General features: G+C 50.9%; 7 protein-coding genes across 7 annotated transcripts; 3 read left to right on the top strand and 4 right to left on the bottom strand.

Annotated features, from left to right (window-relative positions):
- Positions 1-6,042: 6,042 nt before the first annotated feature.
- DACRYDRAFT_16205 (uncharacterized protein) lies at positions 6,043-7,534 on the bottom strand (the record flags this gene model as incomplete). The annotated part of the gene is made up of 7 exons (XM_040771171.1): positions 6,043-6,071; positions 6,200-6,329; positions 6,643-6,717; positions 6,765-6,863; positions 6,912-6,989; positions 7,047-7,120; positions 7,357-7,534. The coding sequence occupies 7 exons, from the start codon at positions 7,532-7,534 to the stop codon at positions 6,043-6,045; spliced, it is 663 nt and encodes a 220-aa protein (XP_040628429.1).
- An 897-nt stretch (positions 7,535-8,431) lies between these two features.
- On the bottom strand, positions 8,432-9,176 carry DACRYDRAFT_22640 (uncharacterized protein). The gene is made up of 2 exons (XM_040772900.1): positions 8,699-9,176; positions 8,432-8,652 (listed from the first exon to the last, which is right to left on the bottom strand). The coding sequence occupies exon 1, from the start codon at positions 8,917-8,919 to the stop codon at positions 8,749-8,751; it is 171 nt and encodes a 56-aa protein (XP_040628428.1). The 5' UTR covers positions 8,920-9,176; the 3' UTR covers positions 8,432-8,652; positions 8,699-8,748.
- A 2,181-nt stretch (positions 9,177-11,357) lies between these two features.
- Positions 11,358-13,224, top strand: DACRYDRAFT_22639 (uncharacterized protein). The gene is made up of 4 exons (XM_040772899.1): positions 11,358-12,209; positions 12,263-12,753; positions 12,807-12,953; positions 13,006-13,224. Exons 1-4 carry the CDS (start codon positions 11,363-11,365, stop codon positions 13,165-13,167), a joined length of 1,647 nt encoding a protein of 548 aa, XP_040628427.1. The 5' UTR covers positions 11,358-11,362; the 3' UTR covers positions 13,168-13,224.
- Positions 13,225-13,573: 349 nt separating this feature from the next.
- DACRYDRAFT_95116 (uncharacterized protein) lies at positions 13,574-15,329 on the bottom strand. Its single transcript, XM_040777272.1, has 3 exons — positions 15,154-15,329; positions 14,345-15,102; positions 13,574-14,288 (listed from the first exon to the last, which is right to left on the bottom strand). The coding sequence occupies exons 1-3, from the start codon at positions 15,251-15,253 to the stop codon at positions 13,635-13,637; spliced, it is 1,512 nt and encodes a 503-aa protein (XP_040628426.1). The 5' UTR covers positions 15,254-15,329; the 3' UTR covers positions 13,574-13,634.
- A 1,832-nt stretch (positions 15,330-17,161) lies between these two features.
- On the top strand, positions 17,162-17,857 carry DACRYDRAFT_38467 (uncharacterized protein; the record flags this gene model as incomplete). Its single annotated transcript, XM_040774443.1, has 2 exons — positions 17,162-17,263; positions 17,315-17,857. Coding segments are annotated over 2 exons (645 nt in total), but the record flags the coding sequence as incomplete, so codon positions are not given.
- Positions 17,858-19,979: 2,122 nt separating this feature from the next.
- On the top strand, positions 19,980-22,386 carry DACRYDRAFT_89251 (alpha/beta-hydrolase; the record flags this gene model as incomplete). The annotated part of the gene is made up of 10 exons (XM_040776901.1): positions 19,980-20,043; positions 20,287-20,435; positions 20,493-20,861; positions 20,913-21,037; positions 21,128-21,218; positions 21,278-21,421; positions 21,483-21,601; positions 21,822-21,900; positions 22,005-22,163; positions 22,306-22,386. 10 exons carry the CDS (start codon positions 19,980-19,982, stop codon positions 22,384-22,386), a joined length of 1,380 nt encoding a protein of 459 aa, XP_040628424.1.
- A 143-nt stretch (positions 22,387-22,529) lies between these two features.
- Positions 22,530-25,201, bottom strand: DACRYDRAFT_22637 (uncharacterized protein). The gene is made up of 7 exons (XM_040772898.1): positions 25,082-25,201; positions 24,975-25,028; positions 24,884-24,912; positions 24,727-24,831; positions 24,409-24,679; positions 23,363-24,359; positions 22,530-23,310 (listed from the first exon to the last, which is right to left on the bottom strand). The coding sequence occupies exons 5-7, from the start codon at positions 24,545-24,547 to the stop codon at positions 22,710-22,712; spliced, it is 1,737 nt and encodes a 578-aa protein (XP_040628423.1). The 5' UTR covers positions 24,548-24,679; positions 24,727-24,831; positions 24,884-24,912; positions 24,975-25,028; positions 25,082-25,201; the 3' UTR covers positions 22,530-22,709.
- Between the last annotated feature and the right edge of the window lie 44 nt (positions 25,202-25,245).

The following is a 25,245-nucleotide window of genomic DNA, read 5'->3' as shown; positions in this document are numbered from 1 at the left end:
CTTAGACTCTTGGCACTCTTAGGTGAGCAGACTTAGTCAGCCTGTGTTGCCCTAACAACCCCCAAGTCACTGAGTAGATCACATCAATGATGAGAAGCATACAGGCAAGAGAAGCACATCCAGCCACCTATGCCAGGTGTCTATGTCATTATGAGAACTGTGATTCTATTGCATGACTCGACCATAGCTGAGTTGTCACCATTGGATAATATTAGGAGATGTTGCACATGGTGGGGGCATTTGCATTGCCATGGAAGCTTATCATATGCTTGTGTCAAGGATAAATGCCTTTTGCATCCGAGCCAGGGGTCAGGGCAAGCAACTTTCCTCTGTACTGCATACGGCCAAACCACCACTAGTATGCCAACTATCAACTGATTCACTCATTCTCTTGTTTAAGACCTACCTTCAATCTTTCAAATCCCTCTTTGAAACCTTCACTGCTTCTCAGGTAATTATTCAATTTGTATGGCAGGAATCCATTGCTGATGTTGCATTCCTCCCCAGGCCAGAGGAGGCATTCCACTTGGAAATACATCTGCTACCATTTTGGTGGGTCACTTGGCTCTGACCCAACAAAGTTCCTTGGCTTCTTAGTGGACTTTGCTCGAATTGGCCCTACTCAATCAGGGAACAGTTCTTAATATTGTGGCATGGACAAAGTGAGTACTGTTATTTGACCAGAACATGCATGCAGCCCAACAAGAAGTGGGGTTTCTGATCCTCTGAGACCTCTGCCCAATCAATCAGCTTGAGGTTCTACAGAAGAATGCATTAAACATATGCCTTCCATTTATCATTGGGAGGCCAAGCTGCACAATTTGGCAAAGTTGTCTGGCCTGGTGCAAAATTTGCCAAAATGATTTGGGAAAGCAGACCTTGAGATGATCAAAGTGGTGCTAGGAAACGTCACAGGCTACTTTGAGACTCGGGTCTCAGGTACAAGTGGTCCAAGATCACAGTAAGCTCAAATGCTCCACTTATTCATGGTTGCTAAGGAATATTACCAAGATCTCCTGCTTCATCAATCTCCAGCAATTTGAGCCCATGTATGACAGATGGAGACAAATCAGAGGGTTTGACCATTCCCAGCATGAGCAGTGGTTTCCAGTCCCTCACTTCACCATTTGTAAGCCCTGTCACCTCTCCCAAAGCACATCCTGTTTGCAAGTCAAGAAAGCAGAAATCTGATGATGAGCAGTCCCTTCATTCTCCAACCTCTCGGAAATTTGCTCGCAAGCAGACAAAATCTCAAACAGGGCTCAATGTTTCTATGCATGTGGAAATGGAAGACTACTTGCTCAGGGGAGAGCAAGCTCTTCCAGACAGCAGGAAGCAGATAGGAAGCCTCACCCTTTTACTGTGCATGTCAGAGTATGAGTTCATCCATTGCCTGGCCGATATATGTGACCCAAAAAGTGCAGATCTCATCAAGAATCTGTGGATCAAAACATGTTCTTGTGGCACTCTGTCACAACCAGTACTTGATGGTGATATCAAAGATGTAGACATGGTAAACACTCTGACAGCATTGCAAGTCAATCATTGAGATTGTGAGCTCATGATTTGGCAGCAATGGATGTTAGCTATGGCATTTCACAGTAAGGTGTCTCAGTACATTGTTTCTCAGATAATTCATGAAAGAATTGCCCTGACTCCATGAAGTATCCAGCGTGTATAGAATCTGGGAACTTGGGCATTTTATCTCCAATATATTCTGCCTTCCAATATAGCAAACACCTGGTCTAGCTGTCAGATAGACCGCTACAACTGAGAGGGTGCTCATGTGGCAAAATTAGCCATGGGAGGTAAGAGAAGCTTCATTATAGAACTCCTTTACTCCAAAGTCTAACTTCCTTGTTGTCTTCAGGGCGCCTTCACATCCTGCTAGTCCTTCTGGCATTTCAAAAGGCCATGGAGGTGTGCAAAATGAGGGATTTTGTCCTTGATCAACTTGTGACTGCTCTGCAGAATCCCACAGCCCTGCCTGGTGAGCAATTTGTGACTGTGTGCATGCATAGAGGATTCAATGGCAATCAGAGATCAATGATCATCAGAAGGACATGAAGTGTTTTCTTATTCAGGAGTGGCTACCACAGCTGCATGATATCAGGGAGTCATGCCCTTTGTGGGCATTTGGAAGGGATTCAGCTCCAATCTCGCTGGGGATGATGAGTGGTTCCAGGAGAATTTTGATCTCAATGCTCTCCACCTTGGTGCATGCTGTGAATGTCTCTCTGTTCTGCCCTGCACTGGTGGTGGATTGTGTGGTTGAAGGGAGTAGAAACAGCAAGATGACCTGTTTTGCCATACAACCCACTTCCCCACTGACTTCTGAGGAAGGGAGATCGCAGTGGTTTTCCAGATGAAACTAATTTGAACCATGGTTGGGTCGAAGAATAATGGGCATAGGATAAATGCTGGCTAGCTGTCTGCTTAACATGGGGTGGAGGTTAGAACATGAGCAGTGCTTTCCTGCTCCACCTGGAAAACTGACTTCCCAACAGATAATTGTATTAGGATATCAATTTATATGGTTGGCTGGAATCACACAATTGGCTGTCGCTGCTCTGGGACTCCGTCAAGTGTTGGATCATGCTGAGATGGTCAAGCAAGGTCAACCTGGAAACACCAGTGCTCATCACCAGTTCACCAATCTTCATCATAGGTGAAGTGCAACGTGAGCAGCTCATTGACAGAGATGTATGCTTCTAGAAGTCATGGACCATTCACTCATTTTTCTCCTTCTCCTCTTAATTGCTAAACCCATATGAATGACTCAATGACTATGTGTTGAAGCTGGTGACGAGAGAGGCAAAGGTACACAAATCCTCAACTTGGGGGTGCTCCTCTTGCTCAACACCATACAGTTGGTAATGTCACATCAGCCCTCAGCTGGGGAACCACATACATGTATTGATGCCACTGTGATGTTTGAGGAGATTGGCCTCAATTTGGATGATAAGCAGTGGCACAATGTGCTCTCTGTTGGCAAGCTTTTCCACTTCTATACATGGCAGTATCAGTACTGCAAGTACTGACCAGTGCAGGACAGATTTGACAAGAATAAGAGCCATGCTATGTGGAAATTTTCACAGATGTTGATCTTACCTGAGGTGCATGACAAACACTATCAATGGATGTGGGGATTTTTCAAGAATAGAAGAGACGAAAGATGTAAGTATGTTGATCTGTTCAAGAAGAAGTGCATGAAGCCCTCATTCATAGTTCCTGTGCACTCATTTCCCTGACGTACCCTGGATATATTTCTGATTATATGCACAGGAACTCAATGACTTCAAACCTAGGATTATGCTTGCTGCACTGGCATCATGGTCAGTCCATAGCCATGAGGAATCGAACCCATCTACGGACCTGGAATTGGATGCAATGCAATCAATCTTCTAGAATGGAGATTGTGTCTCAAAGTCAAACACCCTAAGCATGATATTGTGAGGATTGCCAGGGGAATCAAAAGTAGTGAGGGAGGTGTGTCACAGGTTAGTCATCCTGGTGGTCCTTCAACAGGAGGACGTGGAGGCACCACCCAGTGTGGTGACTCAACCCCATGTGGACTACCACCAAGTTCCACATCACCATCCATCAGGGGTCTCACTTAGTTCCCACATACGGATATAATGTGTCTTAGAATCAACCAACATATATTTACTATGCCCTGCTTTTCTGGTCATAGGGCATTCCCACTTTCCCATCAGATATCTGGTCCGCACCAAATAACTCACTGAAGGTAACATGCTGGGCTCTCCCTGCAGTGAATCTTACAATCAGGTATATTTACATCTTGCCTTCAGGTCTCTGTAGTAGCAAATGCACTCCAGGATCTCTATGTCTGGCATGTTGGGATCTTGATCTTTCATATCTTAGTATCTCAACATCTGGCTGAGGTATCCTTACCTCATATCCTGGTATCTTGATGTTCTGGATCTTGGTATCCTGATGGTTGGTATCTTGGGATCTCTGTGCCTGGTATCTTGGGATCTCTGTGTCTGGTATCTTGGGATCTCTGTGTCTGGTATCTTGGGATCTTGATGCTTCATATCTTGGGATCTTGACAGTTAGTATCTTGGGATCTTGATGGTTGGTATCTTGGGTTCTCTGTGTCTGGTATTTTTTCCATAGAAATATATGCCCACCCATTACTGATTATCAAAGATACAATGGGACAGAATGGAATGATTAGAGACAAGTTCAGGTAAGCTCCACAGTCATGGTGTAACCACCCAGAATGGAGTCGAGGTATGCCCTGCTCAGCACGCCAGGTGTTGACTGCTTATTGGCTCTAGAGGTCACAGTATGACCACCCAAAACAGAGTCAAGATATAATGTTTGTTGTGCATAATTCATAAGCATACAATGGAACATACAAAGAGAAGGCTCCTCAGTACATATCTACACATGTGATTCCTCCTTTCAGAAGAATTATACAGGTGTAATGCTTAAATGTGAGAGGCATGGGGACTGTTCACAAGCTTGAACTGCAAAACCCACTCATGCGAGACTTCTGTGCATTGGAATCCCAAGTGATGTGGTGAATCTGCATGGAGTTCTGTCAGTAGGAAGCTTGCATCCCAGCCAAATGACTTACAGGATGATATTGCATCACAGGATGACTTTCAACTGCTTCAGATTCCAGATGAACCCAAGTCACATCCACTTTGCAGCATTTCTTGAGATTGTTGCACACATCTTTGCTTATGGATGGACACTGGTACTGCTTGTTTACTGGGAAGGTGCCATCAGGGTTTCATAGCCTTCATAATCACTACCTTGACCAACTGCTGCAATAGGTACTGGATGGCTTGGGAGTTTCAAGTGAACATTTCCTAGGAAGACACAGATTCCAACTTCTTGACAATGCAACAGTTCATTGAGTCACAGGGAAACATGGTCCAACTGCTAGACAGTCAGGTAATATTTATGACCCAAAGCAGATACACACCAAATGTAGGTGAAATCCTGGGGGAATAGTCTCATACACTTTCAAGCACCCTTGGTCAATCAGGTGACAGGGCACTTGTAGACATTGAGATATCTTCTCCACCCACTTGTCATGCCGCTTGTGCTGATCCGGGTATTCAGGGACACGTCTCTTCACCAGCTGAGCTCCACTCATCCAACATCAAGTCTGGCATCACAAAGGGAGTCAGATCCCATCCATGTGCTTTCTTGAATTCAGAACATGCTTTCAGCCTTTGCCCATATTTCTGTATCACAATGAGCACTGACTACAGTCTTGAATACAAAGAAGCCAGCATGCCTTTTTGCTCTGCTGCATATAGCGATTGTGGCCCTTGTTCCTCTTCACGTTCTTTGTTCTGGTTGGATTGTCTGCTTCTCTGCATGCATGCTGAAGAGATTTCCAAGTGATCCTCTGAAAGAGATGAACCAAATAGCCTTTGGACAGCAGGCAAACATGTTTGGAGGTCCATATCTGGGAATCATGCTTTGCCTATGCTCATCAGTTGTGGAATCTGCCTCTTTTCTTCCCACAAACTTACCAAGATCTTATCCCAGACTGCCTGGACAACTTCATGCTGTATTTGGATATTGTGCTCACTCATTTTGCTCGTACCAAAATCTAGGCCTTCAGTTGTGCCCACGTTAGCTATCCCTTTGGTGGGGCTGACCTGCAAGTGGTATTGATGTGTCAATTCATGCTAAACCCATCAAGGGTAATCAAGGGTATGAGAAATAGAGATGTACCAAGCAATGCCATTGGATAGGCAGAATGATAGCCCCGTCACTTGCATATCTGTCCTCTAACTCTTTGTCATTATCATGGTCCTGGTCTTCTTCCTTGCTTTTATTGTGGTCAGAGCTAAGAAACTCCTTGGTTACATCCTGAGTCTGTCTATCATGTCAGCATATATGCATACAAAGTTCAGAGCAAAGGCTACTTCTTTATTGATATTCTTAGACTTGTCCCACTTCACATTGTACTGTTTATTGAGTGGTTGGGGTGCTGAGAGAACACCCAGTGCAGGGATGGAGCTCTGATGAGGCAGAGAGGTGGAGGAGACTTCAGAAGTAGAGATTGAAGTTGTCCAGTCCTGTAGAAACATATTCAGGCGAGAAGCCAGCTGTTTTCATTCTTCTGAAGTCTGTTCAAGTCTGTGTAGTAGGGCTGTGGACAATTTCTTGCCCTCTAACTTCAGCCATTTCAGTTCAGCAAGCTGACCTCCAACCTGCTGCAGGTGCGCTTCAGTTTGGGCATGTCTGGTTCTTGTGCAGTGCAGTTCTTCTTGGAGACGGTCTGAGTCTGCTACAGCATTGGCAACGAGCTCCTCAGCTTGTTCCTTTGCTTGACACTGAATGCATTTGAGAAAGTCTTATTCACAAAGACAGATTTTTGCTTTGTGCTCCTGAAGAGCTGTTTCTTGAGCATCAAGAATCTTCTTTGCCGCAGTAATGGGTGATGCAGATTTTGATACCTGAGCATGGATCATTGTAGTCTTCGATTGTTCAGCTTCAGAGTATTTGTCTTGAATCTTCCCACCAGTATCTTGTCACAAGCCAGGGTTCTGCACCTGCAGATGTTGAACTTGACTGATATCAGCCACTTCTCTGTTTTGAGCTAATGTGCTCTGTGCAGGGAGTGGTCAGGCATGTGGGTACACACACATTTGGTGGCTTGCATACAGTTTCCTGTACAGCCCATGGATATGGATACACAGTCATGCCATAACCCTCTTGTGGCTGACAGCAATTAGGAAATGGGCCATAGATAGGGAGGAGATGCTCACAATGTAAGGTGCTGCAGAGGAAGTTGATGAAGACCTTACTTTTGATGCACTTGTTTGCCCAACATGGGTTTGTCCAGTGGGAGTTGCTTTCTGACCAGGCTAAAATTCAGTCAGGCTCAGGATAGAGTGCATATGTGAAGCCTTTACCTCTTCAAATAAGGTACTGTTGGACAAAGATTCTTCCTGAGTGGGACCCATGGTGTGTAGGTCTGTATGTGGATGGTGCTAGAAGAACCAGGCATTAGGGACTGTTGCAGCAGTCATATTGGGGATGGCACATACTTGTATGGGGAGGGGTGAAAGATTTGCTGACTGATTGGGGAGATGTAGCCAATTGGCTTCCTGTATTTGAGCACCTGAAGGTGCATATATCTTCAATGACACAAAAACAAGACTACAAAGTTGCAGATACCTCAAGGGTGATTGCCAAGCTGAACAAAGTCCAAGCTCTTTGAGTTTTGTCTTCATTTGCCAAAGGCTCAGCAAGCTGCAAGATGCACTTTTGGCATGCTTTCAGGAGATGTGAAGGCAGATATTGGCAATGGCAAGGAATCTGATGTTCTCATCATTGAAGGAACTGCAACAAACTCACATGCACCAGCATTGTTTGATCTACTATTTTTGCTATGCCCCATTTGTTTCTTTTGCAGCATACATTCATCATCAGAAGGATCATGCAAGAGACCATTATGGGCATCAAGGGACCATTTCCGCGATGCAAGTGTGGTTGGATAAGTGTTGGGCAGCCTCAGTGTTGCCTTGCCTTGCATTGTGAACCACCCAAGATAAGAAGATTGGCAAGACAAAGCTAGAGACTCAGTGGAAGTCAATCAGACAGATTGGATCAACCTATGCTAGCTAAGGTGCATTGATGGTCATTGTTGAAAGCAGAACAAAGTGATGCCATATGATGCAGTTGGTGCTCAAAGTCCATGGGAGGTCGCTTCAAACTTGAGCACCCTACCATGGCATCCAAAGGCATTGGGCATCTGCCATACTATGATGTGATGTCCCATTACTACATAGCTGCTTTGTGAGTCACAGGCAAAGTTATTAATATTGTTCAGGTAAGTAGCTAAAATAATTGTCAGTTCTCAAAGAGAGATGATCTTGTGAGTGATGCTCACTAACTCTGAGCCAGGTCAGCAATCTGTGTCTGTCATACATCCTGCCATTTATCCTAGGCTCATCCAAACATCTCAGGACCATCTGAGTGGGCATTGTCCCTTTGCATAGATGCACAGCTATGCCATGTTCTTGTGTTTGTGTTTAAGCAACCACCTGTCAGGTTGGCAGAGATCTTGGCAGCCAGTATATGTGGTAAGGGAATATGCAGGTTTTGTTAGGTCCTCAGATGATTGAATGAGAGTTATCGCTGGTCCTTAGCACAACAGAAGATAGGGGGATTTGCTATGCAGAGACCTGGTCATCTATGTACAAATGTTCCAGTCCACATACAAAGCATCCGTGCTATAAACCTCTATGGAGTGGCAGACGATGCTATGCCTGCAAGGGTTCTGCATAGCCACCATAGCATTAGGTAGCACTGCCTGTTCTCACGGATGTCATTCGAAGCCGAAGTAATGTCTCCGGGTGGCGTGTTTCAACCCAAACGGGAGCAAACCCAAATTGGCGTTAATCGTGGCTTGTTCGGTGTTCGGCGCCTCTTTGTTGCCCTGTGGAAATATCGAGTCATCTCTGCATTTACTCTGCGCGTCCTTTGCTTTACTATCAAGCACAGGTGTACTCTGTTGAGTTGCTGTCTGCAGTGAACGAAAGAACAAGTGTTGTATCTCTGGCAACCCTATTCGAACTCGATCGCACTTTGTTGGACGACGCTGGAATGAGCAATAGTGTGTGGGAATATTGTTGAGATCTGAGTACAGCGGCGCGTAACTCTCGACGTCCCTCAACGTTATCTTATGAGTCTACAGCGACGGCAATTTGAACGATGTCTACATCATTCCAACCCCCGTCTCAGGCATCACCCCATCAACAGGGTCTCTCCATACCACCACAGTTGCTGGCTATGCACCCCCAGATCGCACAAATGCCGCCTCAACAGCGTCAGGTCATTATCACGCAATATATACAGCGCATGCAGCAGCAGCAGCAGCAACATCAACAGCAGCAGCAGCAACAACCCCAACAGCATCTACCTGGTCAACCTGGACAGCAGACGGGGCAGCAGATGAGCCCAACCAACCGGTCAGCAGGGATGATGGGCATGATGGGCATGTCCTCTCTTCAGGGGATGCAGGGAATGCAGGGAATGCAGCAAATGAACCAAATGGGTCAGATGCAGCAGATGGGCATGCTGCCTTCCCTCATGCACCCCTCTCTCCCCCTTGCACCCGGCTCGTCCTCCGGTCGACCGACCATCCAGCCGCTGCAATCTGTTCAGCTCGGTCAGTCTAACACCCCCGTATCCGCTACCCCAGCCTCTGGCATACACGCGTCGCCCGCTTCCGCCGCTGCTACCGCCCCCCACCTCTCTCCGATCAACACGCGTTCTGTACCTCTTTCCGGCCAATTCCCAACTCCAGTCCAAGGAACACCGCATTCTGCACATCCCGGCCAATCTCAAATGCTCAGAGACCAATTCGCAGCGATGCAAGCTGCTCACGCGGGTGTTGGAGGAGGAGTAGGCGTACCACCGGGTGGAATGATGAACTCGTTCTCCGCTGCTGGTGGAGCCGGGGGTGGGGGTATGACTGGGCCTGCGGGTGGGGTTGGAGCAGGGGGCATGTTCCCACGCCCTGGGACGGCCTCCCAACCCCTTCCCACACAAGGTTACGCGCCAAGCGGCGTCCAGGTTGGTCCTGCGGGTGCGATGCCAGCCATCCCCCCAACTGGGCTGCCGCCGGGGATGAGCATGATGTATAACTCTGTCGCAGCGCAGCAGAGAGACGCGCAGGGGATGGGACGACCAATGGGTATGGGGATGAACATGCCAGATCAAGGGCAACAGCCTGGGCAGCAGGTCGGCGCGTCGGGTCAGCCGCAGCAGATGAACGCGCAAGGCATGCCAGGGATGATGCAACCGGGGATGACCCCCCTCTCCCTCCAACAGCAGATGCGTCGTACGCGAGCACCGACCGCTGGTGCCTCCGGTCTAGGGCAAACGAACATGCCCCCTCCGAACGGGCCGCTCCAGCTCCAAACACCTACGAGCGCGGCGCCTCAACGTATGCACCCTGGAGTGCCCCGCCCCGAACCTACCAACCCTCACCAGCGCGTGTCCATCCTCCCCCCTGTCCCGAGCCTGCCTGGGACCGAGCCCCCTGAGCCGGACTACACGTACGGCGGTTCCCTGCCGGAGCTTAGCGAGGGTGAGATCGCCCATGTTAAGGACTGGATGGAGCGGGATGACGCGTGGGCAAACGCATTACGTGACCCTGAGCGCGCGATGCGGGAACGTGCTGAGAGAGCTGAGCTCGGTACTCCTAGAGGCTGGTGGGCACGAGAGGCCGTTGAGGCCGCTAGGGAACAACAGATGGGTGGACCGGCGAAGATTGGGTTCGAGATCCTCTGGCCTGGGGAAAGGAGGAGGCGGGAAGCGTTGAGAGACCAGCAGAGGGAACGGGAGAGGGAAACACGCACATTTAGTCATGCGTTGCCCTTCTCTTCCGGAGCGGGTACACCGGTGAATAGGTCGAGGAAAAACGAGCCACCAGGATTCATCGACCGTGCTGCTCAGCAAGCTGCTGCTGCTACTGCCGCTGCTGCGGGGAGCGCGACGATCTGGGCTCTCCCGCCGACGCAGGCGAGAGAGCAGTATGCTGTTATCGCACAAAGGAGAGAGTATAAGCCGAGCAAGGAGATGCTTCGCGAGGCGGACGGGAAGGGAGAGGTGTTGGTTCCTATCAGGCTTGAGGTGGAGCATGACCACTATCGGTTCAGGGATACGTTTGTTTGGAACGTGCATGGTAGGTTTTCATTATGCTGAGCGAGGATGGCCACTGATCTGACGTGAAACAGACCCGATCATGACGCCAGACCTGTTTGCGCAGACGATTTGTGACGATTTCCACCTTCCGCTCAAGGACTTCTTCCCACTGATCAAGGACAGCGTCCTCAAGCAGCTGCAGGAAGCAGGCACATTCGACTTCTCCCCGGAGGATACTGTTCTCCCTGGTCCGGATGGCGTGATCGATCTGATTGCTGGGGAGATGCTTGGTGTCGAGGGGAGGGGGAAGCTAGGCGAGAAAGATCGCGGGTGGTGGGAAGGGTGGCGGAGAAGGCTCAGAGCTAAGATCGGGAGGAAGGGGAAGTTTGCTGTACGCGGAGATGAAGAGGAAGGTGATGTGGAGGAAGACAGTGAGCGTGACGAGAAGCGGAAGCGCGGTGAAGGCATCGGTGACGATATGGATATCGTCGAACTTCCCAGTGTTCAAGAATCTGCTTTTGTCAAGGCAGAAGAGATCGATATCGAACTCGAACCAGCCAAACCTGTGGACGAGCTTGAAGGCGAGATCACTTGGACCGCCGCAGATCACGAACTGCGTGTGCTCATCAAGCTTGACATCACTTACGGCGTCATCAACCTGACAGATCAATTCGAGTGGGATATCAACAATACCTCCGTCAGCCCCGAAATGTGGGCCGAATCCTATGCTGCTGATCTGGGACTTGCACCAGAGTTCAAAACTGCCATTGCACACGATATTCGCGAGCAAGTACAGGTCATGCGGAAGAGCTTAATCATCTCCGGACACCCGCTCGAAGGACCCGTGCTCGACGCAGAGTTGCGCACTTCCTTCCTTCCGCCCTTATTGCCCACCTACCTCACGCGGAACGCTGACGAAGCAATGCATTTTACACCTATCTTGTCCCACTTGACTGAAGCTGAGATTGCCCGCGAAGAGGCAGAGAGGGAAAAGGAAGCTCGCAGGCGCAAGCGACAGACACGTGGACGGCGCGGGGTCCAGCAGCTGCCGGATCGCGAGCCGCTCAAGACCCAGCGCTCTATTCCCCTTGTTGGAAGCATGGCGCCCCGCGAACAAGTGCCACTAGTACCCGTCCTCACAAGCAGGCGTGCCGCTGCCGCTGCTGCGACAGCGAACATCGCCAAGGATCTACCTCAGCCCGAACAACTCGAACGGACTGGTCCTGCTCCGCCGGCTCTTGTTGGCCCCACGCTTTCTTTACCGCCCAGGAAGAAATCCCAGAAAGCTGTCGAGGAAGTCGCTGCTGCTGAGGCAGCCGCTACAAACTCCGAGGGTGCCACCGCTCAGAAGACCCCAGCTGAACGTCAGCGCCCTGCTACCAAGAAGCAGCTGCGTGAGAAGGAGCGCGAGGCTAAGGAAATGGAGTACGCTGACACACAGAAAGAGAATGTCATCAATGGGATATGGCACTGCTCGAACTGTGGTTGCCCCGAGAGCATCGCTGTTGGGCGCAGGAAAGGTCCACTCGGAGAGAAAACCATGTGCGGTGCTTGTGGTATGTCGTATCAATTTCCTTACTTTGTAGCCCTCACCCTCATTGTCCTGCAGGAAAGTACTGGCATCGATACCGGCGGCCAAGAGAAGTGGAGTACAATACGAGCGAAGAATACCATCGTAACCTTCGAGACGCAGAAGAGGCCGCTAAACGAGGCACTAAGTACAAGAAGAAGCCAACTGCCCTTGCTAGCTTGGAGGCAGAGACTCCCGACATCGAGATGCTCGAGGCTCCACCAGTTGAGGAGGGAGTTCCGGAAGAGGTTGAGGCCATACCTACACTACCGACTCTAGAGACGGCCCCGCCAGCTGGCACACTGACTGTGGAGGATGCATCGAAACCCAGCCATCCCTCGCCAGCATTCGCTGATATGCCTTTTGGCGAGTCATCAGATGAAGAATTCATTGTAGCAGTACCCAGAACCCCTACGAAATCGTCGTCGACTAAGCCCGTCTCCACCGATACAGCTGCCCCGCCAGAGACGAGTCCTGTGTTATCGTCGACCAAGCCTCCCTCACCATCGAAACCTAAGACTACGGCTAGGGTACGTTAACGGTACAAGCATTTCAGAGGGTGCTTCAGCTGATACATGTACAGATACCGAAGCCGAAGTGGCTCGCCGATGCATATGAGGCCCTCATGGCAAAATATCCTAACGACCGAATCGAGATTGTGCCCAAAGCCAATGCTGACCCGAATGCACCTGCTGAATGGAAAGTCAAATGCCTGGATTGCCCTGGCAAGGTATATTAATCAGCCGTCTCAAAGAATACTCGTCTTACTCCGCCTTTTTTAGTTATACAATACAGGTCCTCCCAAGCAAAACGCACCCCCGCCGGAACCAGGCAAGAACCCCGAGGAGACCTTGTCTGGTTTCGAAGTTCATTTGAAGAATCGAAACCATCGTCGTGGTGTGGAGACCCGTTTGAGTGGCAAACCGCTGGTCCCTGGGTCATAGGCCTAATCCTCTATTCTCTTCCTCTCACTCTTTCCGTACAACTAGTTTTCTCAGCTCTGTCGCAGTCCCTTTTTTCACCAAAAAGATCTATCTGGTGTATGTTGGAATATCGAAACCCTGCTATCATTGATGGCGAAACTTCATGTTTCAGCTCGTTTGGGGTATGGGGATTGCAAAGCAGGATCGACTCTCAACAACCACAGAGTAAGGAGTTTATCGACAGTAGTCCAGTTCAGATTGAACACTGCTCGAAACTGGTACTACGGAAAATTACGATAAATATGGCATATGGCAAATACATCCTGCGGTCCAATCGGGCCGTGATATACTCATACATACAAATCCAGTACTAAAACCATCCTAGGAGACAAACATGTGACATACATCACACACATTAAGTGTCCCTCCACAGTACATCTCACGCCCACCGTCTTCCGTCCACTCTTCGCCAACATACATTACCTCGTTCACGTCCTTTCCCTGACATATGGCGGCCTAAGCCGACAGCAGTCCCTCTCACAAGGCCTGCTCATATCCCTCTTCCGCCATACATAACCCATCTCCCTCACCTTCGCCTTACGTGCCTCAGCAGCCTGGTCCAGTTCCGTAAGTTCGATGGCGGCAGGCGCGCCCTCGTGTGGACCGGCCGTACTGGAAGAAGAGGAAGAGGAAGGACGAGACGAAGGTCGCACATCTTCTCGTATCCATGCGTCGACGTGGCGCAGCTGAGGGCAGACTGTACTGAGCTGATAGAGCATTCCTTCCTCCCGTTTATCCTCAGAGTTGTCTACGGCCATACCCCCCACACCCAGCTCCATCCCGACACCTGCTTCTCCGAGGTCTGGATCGACCTCCAGCCCGAGCTCCGCTCTCATGTTAGGCAGTTCTTGGGGAACTTGCACCCCCAGCCCTCCATATCCCGCATAGGAGGAATACGACGTTCCGGACATACCGAGATAACTGTGCCCATGATGGCCTGCGGGACCACCACTAGCACGAGAGAGGGCGAGGGAGGCGAAGTTTGATGAAAAGGGTTTGAGGAAGGGATGATGAATGCCGTTATTCGTCGGATTGAGAGTGATCAGGCATGGGTAAGCCGAGAGTAGCTCCAGCCAGGTTTCCTATACGCGGAAGAAGTCAGTCGTCACTCTATTATAGAAGTTTGTCCGTGACTCACAAAGCTCATTATCCCATCCGGGTCGATCACGAAATGTTCGATTCCCGGTACGGCTTTACCAAATTCCCTCACCCAAGGAAAGCTCTCTGTTCCATACGCGCTCCGCACAAGCATGACCTGCCTCAACGTACCGGCGCGCGCCAAATGGTGACAGAATAGGCGGAAAACAGTGCCCGAGCGGGTATCTGCGAAAGGATAGTACTTGAGGTCCCACTGGAGGCTGTCGATTGGACGGTAGCTACCATCCGAGAGGGGAGAGACGAGGGTAGGCAGCATCGCCCATTGGACTTCTAGCGTGCTGCCTAGGAGGCCTACAGCTCGCAGAGAAGGCATGCTGTCCGGTCGGATTGTTGGAGTGCGGGGTGCGTAACAGTCGAGCCTGAGTGTTTGGAGGGAGTGCAGAGCAAGGAAGAACTGTTCAATGTTGGGTTGTTCAGCTCCACTGGCATCCAGATTGTCCTCGTCCTCGTCCAAACCATCGTCTCTTTCGGCGGTATGCGGATGCGCAACGAGCTCCCCTCCCCCACCAACACCACCAGGCTCGGTGAACTCGTCGAACTCATCCACCTCCTCCATCCTCAACCCTGACAGATCGAGGCTGAGAAGCTTGAGCCAGCGCGCCTTCCATAGTTCCGCGCATTGGTAAGACGTTGTTGCTGCGTTTTCAACTTCGATGCAGAGGTGCTCCAGGTCATCGCATTTTCTGAGCAAACGCGCAAATGAGCGGAGCACACGTTCGATCACATCTGTGCGGTATTCTGGACAGGGTAAGAACAACGTATATGCAAGAGGAGACGTTAAGAACATACCTTCAATCATTAACGAGAATATCCTGAACCTCGCTGATGCCATCTCCTGTGCCACTACAGGAGCGAGCCTTCTGTGCTCAGGCATCACGGCAGGATGCATAAAGCTGAGCCTGAGATGGCAGGCCTCCAACCTCGGGCTCACTTCTCGCCAAAACTCTTTCAAACGGACAAAGCACATTGCGGGAAGGTACATTGTCAAGCTCCGTAATTTTTTGAAGGATGGTGCAAGTCGACACAGGGCGTCCGATCCATGATGCATTGCCAGCTGGTCATCAGCGTGAGGTGCAACCTGCCCTGGACGCTCGGAGGGTGGGAATCGATCGCGGTACTTCTCCCGTCTAGTCCAGTCAACACGGTACTCAGCGCGATCGCCCGCTCGGTCGAGTACTGCGAGTCGGTGTATCGCACCGCACTTAGCGGGGGAGGAAAGTAGTTCCTTCCACAGCTGGTCATCTCGAAAACGACATCGGAGGGCGCGGTAGCGCACGTGGAGTGGTATGATGAGCGCAGCAAAGAAGTGGGAAGTGAGAGCAAGTGAGAGAAGATCTTGGGGTGAGGTGAGGGAGGTGATGATGAGAAGGAGGATTTCGGGTGGCAGGGGTGGAGTTCGCCTTGGTAAGATGGCACTCAACGTGGATGAGCGCCGTGAGGTCGGTGTCAGGTGAGGAGATTGACAGCGAGGGCAAAGAGTGTGTGCAGTTGACATTGCGCAGGTTTATTATTGATCGTGAATATGTATGTGGTGGTCGCTGTGTAAGTTAAGTAGTAGCTTGGTCACGCCAACGATGTGGAAACGTACGGGGTAATGCCAGCTCTTTCTCCTCGCCACTCCTCCGCACCCACTAATCCTGATATTATTGTTGTTGCCGTCCAGTTATGAGGACGACCAAACGAGTAGAACAAAGCAACCGCAGGAGCAGTAGTAAAGAGAAGCGAGATGGTGGTTTTGCTCGAGGAGCAATTGCTGTTGATGGTCGAATGAAGAGCGCTGTTAAGGTGCGGCACGGGAACTGAATGAGACAGGCGCGTGATCCCTCTTACCCCGCAAAATTCATCGGATGTAATTGGGTGGGGAAATTGAATCCGCTGTCGTTAGGGGGATGAGAAGCAGATTCTTTGACATTTATCGGGCACTGTATTCAACAATGGAATAAAGACATGGAAGGGAAACTCTCTGACGATAACTCAGTCGACAAGCAAGGAAGAATTGGGGTCTCGCCCACAACAACCAAGTCCACAAGGAACTCAGCTTCGCTGGCAGCTTCTCCGCACCTCACCACAATTATATCCGGGCAGGACGGGCACGACAGACCATCCACTCCCGCGCGACTATAGTTGCGACCTGCCTTCGACGGAATGCGCTGGGGAGACCTCTCCGGATGGTTAACCTACTTTGTATCAGTCTCCTCTGCGGGTGCATTACGCCGACTATGCCGTCCTTCCGAAATAAAGAGAACGAACTTGGACGAAATGCAACCCTCTCTACGAACCTTGGCCAGTCGTTCCAAAACCGGTTCTTGCGAATGATACATAGCTCTTCAGAAAGTGCGGGATATGAAGGATGACAGTTCAAGTCAAGGTCGGCCCGGCGACACCACAGCGACCATCCATGTCTATGTACCGCGCAGAATAGCTCGTGAAAATGACACAAACCCGCTCAATACACGCTCAATTGGGATTGGGTGTTGGTCGGACTCGGCGTCTATTGTGAACAAACGACCGGGATTGTCACACTGATCGGGATCAAAACCTGGCGATCCTAGTCCTGCTGCGGGCATGTTGTCTCTCGTCCCTCCTCTGTCTCCAAACGCTCATGCCTGATATTGGAGTACAAGTCTCTCGTACGCATACTACGCGTCACAGCGATGGCGAAGCGTCCGTGCCCAGTGCGGAAGAAGCTGAATAGACGGCGACCCCGCCTGGTGCTCAGCCAGACACTGCTGAACAGGATAAACGCAAGAAGACCATCCCATGGATCGAAAAATTTCCCCAACCTGCCGATGCAGGAGACGATGGCCCCCTCTGGGTGAAGTATGTTGAGAAAGCCCAGGAGCATGATGATGCTCTGTTCAAGAGGTGGAACGAGGAGATCGACGTCTTTCTAATCTTCGTATGTCCCTCGCATTTCTCATTGCTGCCCTTCATACCAATTATACGACAGACTGGCCTGTTCTCCGCTGTTCTCTCAGCCTTCATCATCGCTTCAATGGCGTCGCTTCAACCGGACAGCGGTCAGGCCACTGCAGATGGTCTCGCTGCTATCTCTGCCCAGCTCGTTGCTCTCTCTGGTGGGACTGTACCTCCAACGTCAGCTTTCCAATCTGCCCCATTTCAGATCTCTGCTTCAACTCTGATCGTCAATATCCTATGGTTCATCAGTCTCTTCGTTAGCCTCCTCTCTGCCGTTGCGGCTATGCTGGCCAAGGAATGGCTAAGGGAATACAACGAACATGTCTCTTGTGTTCCACGGGAGCGAGTCCTGCAGAGGCAGCTTCGGTTCGAGTGTCTTAATGCGTGGAAGGTACCTTCCATAATCTCGTTCCTGCCGTTGGCGATCCACGGCGCTGTCTTTCCCTTCTTCACCGGTCTGGTCGTCTATGCTCAGTCTGTCAGTTGGGTGCTCTTTTCAATAATCGTGCTCACTGTGCTCGTCGTTGCATTCGCCTTGTATACCGGGTCGGCCATGGCGCCGATACTTTGGGTCGATTGTCCCTATAAATCGCCTTTCTTTAGAGCGATTCAGACGCTAGTTCTTGCGATAGCACCACGACACATTCCACGATGGAGAAAGATTCTTCGGCTGGACGAAATGGAGTCGAAACATCACAGAATATGGTCGTGGAGGACCAAAAGTGCTCGCATCCGTGATCCGGAGAAGGACCAAGAAACGATCACACTTCAAGATAGTCTTACGCCATTGGTGTCTGGAGAAGAAACCCATGACGAAGATCAACATGTTACAACAAGGTTTGGCATTCTCTCACCCGGCGAGCGAGGTGAGGCCATTCTCGCGGCCCAGCTAGGTGACCGACTAAAGGCCAACGCCTTCGCTTGGCTTCTCAATCACCCTGATCCCTTGACCCGAGACATGACCCTGTACTTCTTAGCATGGTACAAATTGCTATCATGGGCAAGTAAGCAGGGTTCACTACGAGATGACATTCTGCGTAGTGCTGTATCATACGTCGGGCGCAACCAAGAGGTGTCTACGGAAAAGGGACTAGAATGGCTTGCAGTGATCTCAGCTTTGGTACGCGACTATGGTGGACAGCCAATTGTTGAGCGGTTCTGGAATTTGTATCACGAAACATTGAAAGAAAAGATCTGGGACTTTCGGAACCTGGAGGCGTATGATAAGGCATTGATAAGGCTTATTGGCGCGAATCTTGGTCCGCAACCACAAGACCTTCAGCACTGGTTCCGATCAAGTTGGACGGGGGTTCAATCATCATCCTGTGTCTTCCTATTTTCTGCATTTGTGGACTATGTTGTAGGTCATGTCATTGACAATCCCTCTATTGAGTTCCCACAGGATCGGGCCTTCACCCTTGGAATATTTTTGCCGAACATGCGGGTGGGGAAGGGGCTTGAAACTCCGATCATCATCCTGACTCGCTTCCTTCTCCTTAACCTTGAAATTTCAACGGCTGGGAGGGTGGAAGCTCATAATGTCACTCGGCATTGGGAAAGTGGGTGGGAGTCGCGGTATTGGTCGGTCGATTCACTGAATCGTCTTCAAGACCTCTTCGATGAATTCCTTGAAACCGACTCATTGGAGAGTCTGTATCAATCAGAACTGCTCCAAAGCCCACCGCACGCTGATATCCTTACTCTCTTCACACAAAATATAGGACAGTTTCGCGCTATTTCATGTGCGAAGTTAATTCAGCGCCTGTGTGAACTAGGGAGAAGATACCCGTCACTGCAACGACTGCTTCTTGCACGACCTTTTTCGCACACAATATCTCGACATGGACCTCTGGTTCGCACTCTGAGGAGACTACATGATGATAGCTCCTGGGAGGCAATTGAGAGGTGGGGCAAGTCGTACCTGTGCTGCCTGAATTTCTGCTTAGAACTCTCGGTAGAGGATTCCTTGCTGGACGACCTAATTAGAGAGGGCTTTACAGATAGCCTCAAAATCGCGGTTTTTTCTGGAAAGACAGGGTTGATGAATCTATCAACATTCTGTACGGCGATAAATTGTCTCGTCTAGTGGCAAAGATTGATGACAGCTCTTCAAGGCTTTTATTCACTCTCTTCTATCTTGGCTATGCTGTCCATGACAAAATGAAGCTTCCCAGCGCCCGGTTAGCTTGTATGGAGGAGTGGGGTATCAAATACCTCCTCTACCACTTCCCTGCACGTCATCCTGGTTGGGAGGCCAGTGGAAACAATTCATCCTCTGCAGGGGCACAACTTCTATCATCGGCAGAATCACGAGAGGAGACAGTTCTTGTTCCTAATGCGGCCAACGACCCCATGCAAGAAGCTAATGATCGGGTCATCAAGCGTTGCAGGACCAGCGGAGTCTCCGAGCAGGGAGAGATTCCGCCAGTACATCACGCTGTGGTCCTTCGCTCTAAGCTAGCTCGGCCCTCTGTCGTTCTTGGTGAGGTCACTGAAAGTAAAAGCAGCCAATCCAGCGATGAGGGTGGAAGTGGGGAGCAGAATGAGGCGTTGCGAAAGAGGGAATCCAGAGCTTCAGTGTAGTCGATTGATCCGAGTGAGATGCAAGGCAGCAAACTAGACAATAGTTAAGCTGTACTCATTCCACACAGTGGACAGTCACTAGAGTCGATTTTCGAGAACAAATATGATATGTAATGTTGTGTTCCCGTTGTATTTTCCTCGTCCTCTTCGATGACAAAATTAAAGACCTTCAGATGCGTAAGTTGACATCTCTTCTGGAATCATCCTCGCGGGTCAGTCATTGACGTCGGCTTCATTCCCATGATTGGCTGCGCTTCCTGTGCAGGCTGTTCTTGACGTCCAGTGCGCTCTTGACACTACTATAAGTGCAATCGAGTCTCTGCATAATGAAGTTACTCTGCTGTCTCGTCGCCGTCGTGGTCGTGTTAGGCGCGTGAGCTCAGCTCATCTTCCAACACACCGACGACCATGCTGTTCCAGCAACTATCTCAACTACGGAATATACGCGCCTCTGGCACCCCGATTTTCCTCATCATTCAGTCCGCATTAAGCGTACCGAATGGTGCGATCCTGTGGTGGCAGCATACACAGGATATGTAGACGCAGGGCCGAGGCATATGTTCTTCTACGTACGTCTTGTCACTCTATACCACGATTCTGCTTTACGAACCTATCAATTCCCCTAGTACTTCGAATCCCGACGTTCTCCTGCGACCGATCCACTCCTATTGTGGCTTACTGGTGGACCAGGCGGCTCCAGCGCTATCGGCCTCTTGATGGAACTCGGCCCATGTCGCGTCCTCCCTGTCTCCTCCACCACACCCACCTCTAACTCAGGTACTGCGCCCCACCCCTACTCGTGGAACACGCAAGCCAACCTCCTGTTCCTCGACCAGCCCGCGGGAGTCGGCTTCTCGTATTTGGACCCAGAGGCGGGTGGAGTAAGAGGCACGAGCGAGGAGGCGGCGAAGGACGTGTTCGCATTCTTACATGCCTTCCTGGAGGGATTCGGGATGCAGGGCCGAGACTTTCATATCAGTGGGGAATCGTACGCCGTATGTATATGCTGCAAATACTGGGGTGATCGCATTGATTAACTTGTGCAGGGACGGTATATCCCCGTATATGCGTCCTACATCATAGATTCCAACCGCCGAGCCGCCTTCCAAGGGCTACAGCCTATCAATTTGAAGAGCGTACTCATCGGAAACGGATACACGGACGTGCCCACGTATGCTGTTTCTTATCCTGCACGAATGGGCGCATACTGACGTAATTCCCTTCTTTTCTCGATTGCTGGAATTCGGGCGTTTGGGGACAGAATGCTCACGAGCTACTACGATCTAGCATGCTTGAATGTCTCAGTACCGCCGTACCTAGATATCAGTCAGTGCGTGCGGATGAAACCTGTTGTACGTCCCACAACGCCGTCCGTTATCAACCGGTCCATGTTAACTCACCCATCATCCAGATACCCCGTTGTGAGCAAATGCTACGGGATGGCTGCGTCACGGTTCGGGACGAGCTTGGTTGCGGAGCCGCAAGAGCCTTCTGTGAGAGCGAGCTGTGGATGCCGACCTGGAAGAGTGGGAGAAATCCGTACAATGTTGCCGAGGTCTGTGCTCATTCACCTCTCCCTCGCTCCCAACGACTGGTCCGATTAACTGGCATGACAGATCTGCCCGACAACCGACAACCCTGTCGTGTCCTGCTATCCTATCATGCAATGGATGTCAGCCTATCTCAATCTCATTTCTACTCTCTCCTTGTTGGGCGTTGATGAGCATGCGAAGGAGTGGGTGTCTGGAAGCCAAGACGTAAGCCGGGCGTGTACGTATCCATCCCATCCTCAATCCGCTGGCATACCACAGGCCACCGCGGCTATTTTGCCGGCTTTTCTTTGAGCGCGATACTGACGGAAAGGCAGTCACGATGAATTTGGACGAGATGCATCCCACGCAGTACGTCGCCTTCATCTGACCCTTTCAGCGAAATATGCTTAATTGTATGCACAGGTATTACGTCACCGGTCTGCTTGAACGAGGTATGGACGTGCTTATCTATGTTGGAACGTACGACAATGTTTGCAATTGGGTGGGTCTCCTGTTTCCCCAGCATTCCGGCCAGCACCGTCATCCACGTTTTGCCTTACCAAACAGGAACAAAAGCAAAACAAAGACTGACCGCCTTTTTCACAGGTCGGCAATTCCCGCTGGGTCGAAGCGCTCGAGTGGACCGGTCAGCTCGCCTTCAATTCCCGAGACCTAACCGAGTGGACCGTCCACGGCCGCCGTGCAGGGCTAACAAAGCACGCAAAGGGGTTGACGTTCGCCACTGTCGATGCGGCAGGGCACATGGTGAGTCAGCTGTTTCCTTCCTCATTGACCGGGCGAGCCCCGACGGACCAAAGACGCACAAAATACATTTGATGAGCCTCCTTTCTCCCTTTTCTGCTAATAATTACTCCCTCGGCCCCACTAAGCTAAGCTTCTGTCGCAGGTACCGTACGACAAACCGGTTGAGGCTCTGGCGATGCTTAACCGCTGGCTCGAGAAGAGAAGCCTCCATCAGGGTGAGTGAGGAATCACCTCAACCAATCAGGAAAGCAACGAGCGCTTCTTTCCCGGCATCGGCGGACGTTCGGCGCAGTATACGACTAGATAAACTTGGCCACCGCATGCATTTGTCATCAGCTCACTATTAGGGATACATCATGTTTTTTTAACCGCCCTCTCGCAGAATCACGAGAATAAATACACGAAACTAACACATCTTGGTTGGCATGTTATCGCACAGCTTGGAATAGACGAAGAATCGAACCAGAATACAAAGCACGACCAAAACTTCTCTCTGTCCACAAATGGCAGACAGGATAAACAACAGGAAGGCCCAATAAGGGAGAATCAAACGAATAGCAGCTTCATGCCCTTTTCCTTCATTACTTCGCGCCAGCTGATCTCCTGGCCCGAGGAGAGCTGCCGCCTCTCCCACACTGCCTGGATAAGCTCTAGGATTTGGCCACAATTTCCGACAGCTACATCCTTGATGTTCGTGAACCGGTTTACGATGAATGAGCGCTGATTGAGATCATCCGTCATCACGCCGGCGATAAATAATGGGAGTACGAGTGATCGATCGTATGGCTTTTCGTCGGTGCTTGACAGCTGCGCGAGCGAGTTCACCGTCTCTGTGATCGCCTCCTGGATTTCGGGCACAGCGGGGCTGAAGCCAGAAATGACAGTATGTAGGTAGATCTTCGCAGATGAACGGAAGACAGTGGACATGAGCTGCTGCGGGTTCTGCGTCGGGAGAGGTCCGATAAAGGCCCGGGGAGAGGTCCCGCCGAAGGGCTGGCGAAGGATTGACATGATCTGGTCTCCACGCTTCACGAGCTCGGGTATGCTCAGACATTGTTTTGACTTCTGCCAGGCTTTCCAGGCGTCAAGGTTGGCTGCCTCGGCAAATGCGAGCATGACGTTGTTCTCGGCACCCATGGTGGAGTCCCTGCGTTTACGTCAGGGAAACATACACCGGAGTAGAAGATCAATGTACGCACATGTCAACCACTCTAGGGTTAGCAAACGCGTCAATCCAAGCCATTCCCGTGCTAGTCGGTGCGAATAGCACACGGTACATGTTCAGCAATCGAGGCGGCGTCTGTTGGGAGATAGCGCCAAAGATATCCATCCACATCGTTGTCTTGCTGGCGAAGGATGTAAGCGGGTCCGCAGCGCTCAGCGCAGCGCGGACGTCCTGCTTCGAGTGTAACTGCTCGAGCCAATCGCGCGCGTAGTCGAGGAACGGCTGCCATGCGGGTCTGCACCCATCAAACAATGACACGGATACCATGTGTAGCGCGGTCATCGCTTTCTTCTCGTCCTTCGGGCCGGAATCGTCTCGCAGACGCCTGAGCACCTTGTCGCGGAACTTGATGGCATCGCCAAGCTCCCAGGCAGGGAACAACTGCTTCTGCCGTACCGCTGCGAGGTATGCCATCACAGTAGGACTGAAGGAGGCGGCTAAATGTTCCATCACCTGCTCAAGCGTCTGTTTCGCTGCAGTATCATGTACCAGGTATTGCATCGAGCGGGTGTCGTTCTGGTACTGCTGGAACCACATCCATTCGTAGGCATCGTCCAACGCAGGCGGTGCCATGGGGATCGGGATGGTGGGCACGAGTGAACTGCCGATGCCGTTCGTGCCATCGGTGAAGATCTCGGGAATTACTTCCTGCTTGACATCCCACGCTTGGGTCGCAGCGTTGGCGAAAGTGTCATTGCCCAAGGTGTCGAACGCCGATGATGCGGAAAGTTCCTCGGCCGAGAAGAGTATCGTACCGCTATCGGTGGACGATCCGGTGCTGGTCGTGAATGAAGTTCCAGGGTGAGACAGGTCAACGGTATTCAGGTGCAAGCCGGCGCCGTTGAGTCTGTTGCTTCCTAGGAGAGAAGATGACGACTCGGGTGACGTGCTTAAGCTGGGCCCAGCAGTGTTCTGCAATCCGAAAGTGGTGATTCCACCGAGTGCTGGCAGGGACACGCCGTTGAAGATCACTAGTCATGTGTAAGACCCAATGACAAATCATTTAGCGAGGTGGCTCACCAGAGGCGTCACCGTTCATACCGTTAGGCGTTGGAGCCGAGTTCCAAGGAGCAGGAGCAGGGAAGAGGTTGACAGGGTTGGCGCTGTCTGTTGATAGCAACCCTTGCCCATCAAGGTCGTCCATCATACCATCCGACATGTCGAGGTCGTCGATGGATTGTTGTAAACCAGGCAAAGGCGGTCGAAGTTTGTTGGGGATGTTTCGTGCTCGACCTTTGATCTTGCCCTTTGCATCGAGCTCCGCGGTCCACTTCGTTTTCCAATACTTCTTCTGTAATAGAGTGAGTATATCTGCGAATGCATAGTTGAATAGCATACATCGAGTTCATCAGGGATCTTTGGTCCCCAACCTAGGCAGTCGATGCCTAGCTTGTTGCAGATAGTGCAAACATTACGGTTAGCAAGATCCCGACCTTGGCACTTCTATCGCCTAGTTCAGCAATAGTGTAGCAGCTACATTAAACAAAGCGATTACCTTACCGCGAATTCGACATGACCAGCAACCTAATAATTCGGCGTTAAACCCTCGGCCGAAGGCATAACGGATGACTGAGCAAAGCACCTACCGGTCTTTTCTCTTGGCGCCTCCTTTCGTTTGCGTTTATCACCCAGCGGGCCGCTGGGAGGATCATGAGCAAGGGATAAGTGAATAGAAATCCCTCGCGGAACGTACGGAGGCTGCGGTTGCGGCCTGACAGTGAAGGCGGGCGGTTGCTGGGGGCCCACCATCATAGGTGCCATTAAACAAGATGGTCGTGAGTCCAGAGCGGGAGTGGGTGTGTGTATGGGGATGTATATCAACCGCGAGGGTGCGTGAGCGGGCTAGTCGCCGCTGTG

This window comes from Dacryopinax primogenitus (assembly GCF_000292625.1).
Source record: "Dacryopinax primogenitus strain DJM-731 SS1 chromosome Unknown DACRYscaffold_10, whole genome shotgun sequence".
NCBI classification, from domain to species: Eukaryota; Fungi; Basidiomycota; class Dacrymycetes; order Dacrymycetales; family Dacrymycetaceae; genus Dacryopinax; species Dacryopinax primogenitus.
Note: the sequence above shows the minus strand (reverse complement) of the source record. Positions and strands in the feature narration are given on the sequence as shown.

Bases quoted from the DNA above. Each gene is read 5' to 3' on its own strand.
- DACRYDRAFT_22637 (XM_040772898.1), bottom strand. From the start codon at position 24,547: ATGTCGGATGGTATGATGGACGACCTTGATGGGCAAGGGTTGCTATCA. The intron at 24,360-24,408 runs GTGAGCCACCTC...ACACATGACTAG, and splicing joins TATGAACGGTGACGCCTCTG to TGATCTTCAACGGCGTGTCC. The intron at 23,311-23,362 runs GTGCGTACATTG...ACGTAAACGCAG, and splicing joins AACCCTAGAGTGGTTGACAT to GGACTCCACCATGGGTGCCG.
- DACRYDRAFT_95116 (XM_040777272.1), bottom strand. From the start codon at position 15,253: ATGCATCCTGCCGTGATGCCTGAGCACAGAAGGCTCGCTCCTGTAGTG. The intron at 15,103-15,153 runs GTATGTTCTTAA...TACCCTGTCCAG, and splicing joins ATTCTCGTTAATGATTGAAG to AATACCGCACAGATGTGATC. The intron at 14,289-14,344 runs GTGAGTCACGGA...TTCCGCGTATAG, and splicing joins CGGATGGGATAATGAGCTTT to GAAACCTGGCTGGAGCTACT.
- DACRYDRAFT_22640 (XM_040772900.1), bottom strand. From the start codon at position 8,919: ATGCTGTTGGGGTTGTTGCTGCTGCTGCTGTTGATGTTGCTGCTGCTG.
- DACRYDRAFT_22639 (XM_040772899.1), top strand. From the start codon at position 11,363: ATGTGGGCCGAATCCTATGCTGCTGATCTGGGACTTGCACCAGAGTTC. The intron at 12,210-12,262 runs GTATGTCGTATC...ATTGTCCTGCAG, and splicing joins AACCATGTGCGGTGCTTGTG to GAAAGTACTGGCATCGATAC. The intron at 12,954-13,005 runs GTATATTAATCA...CGCCTTTTTTAG, and splicing joins GCCTGGATTGCCCTGGCAAG to TTATACAATACAGGTCCTCC.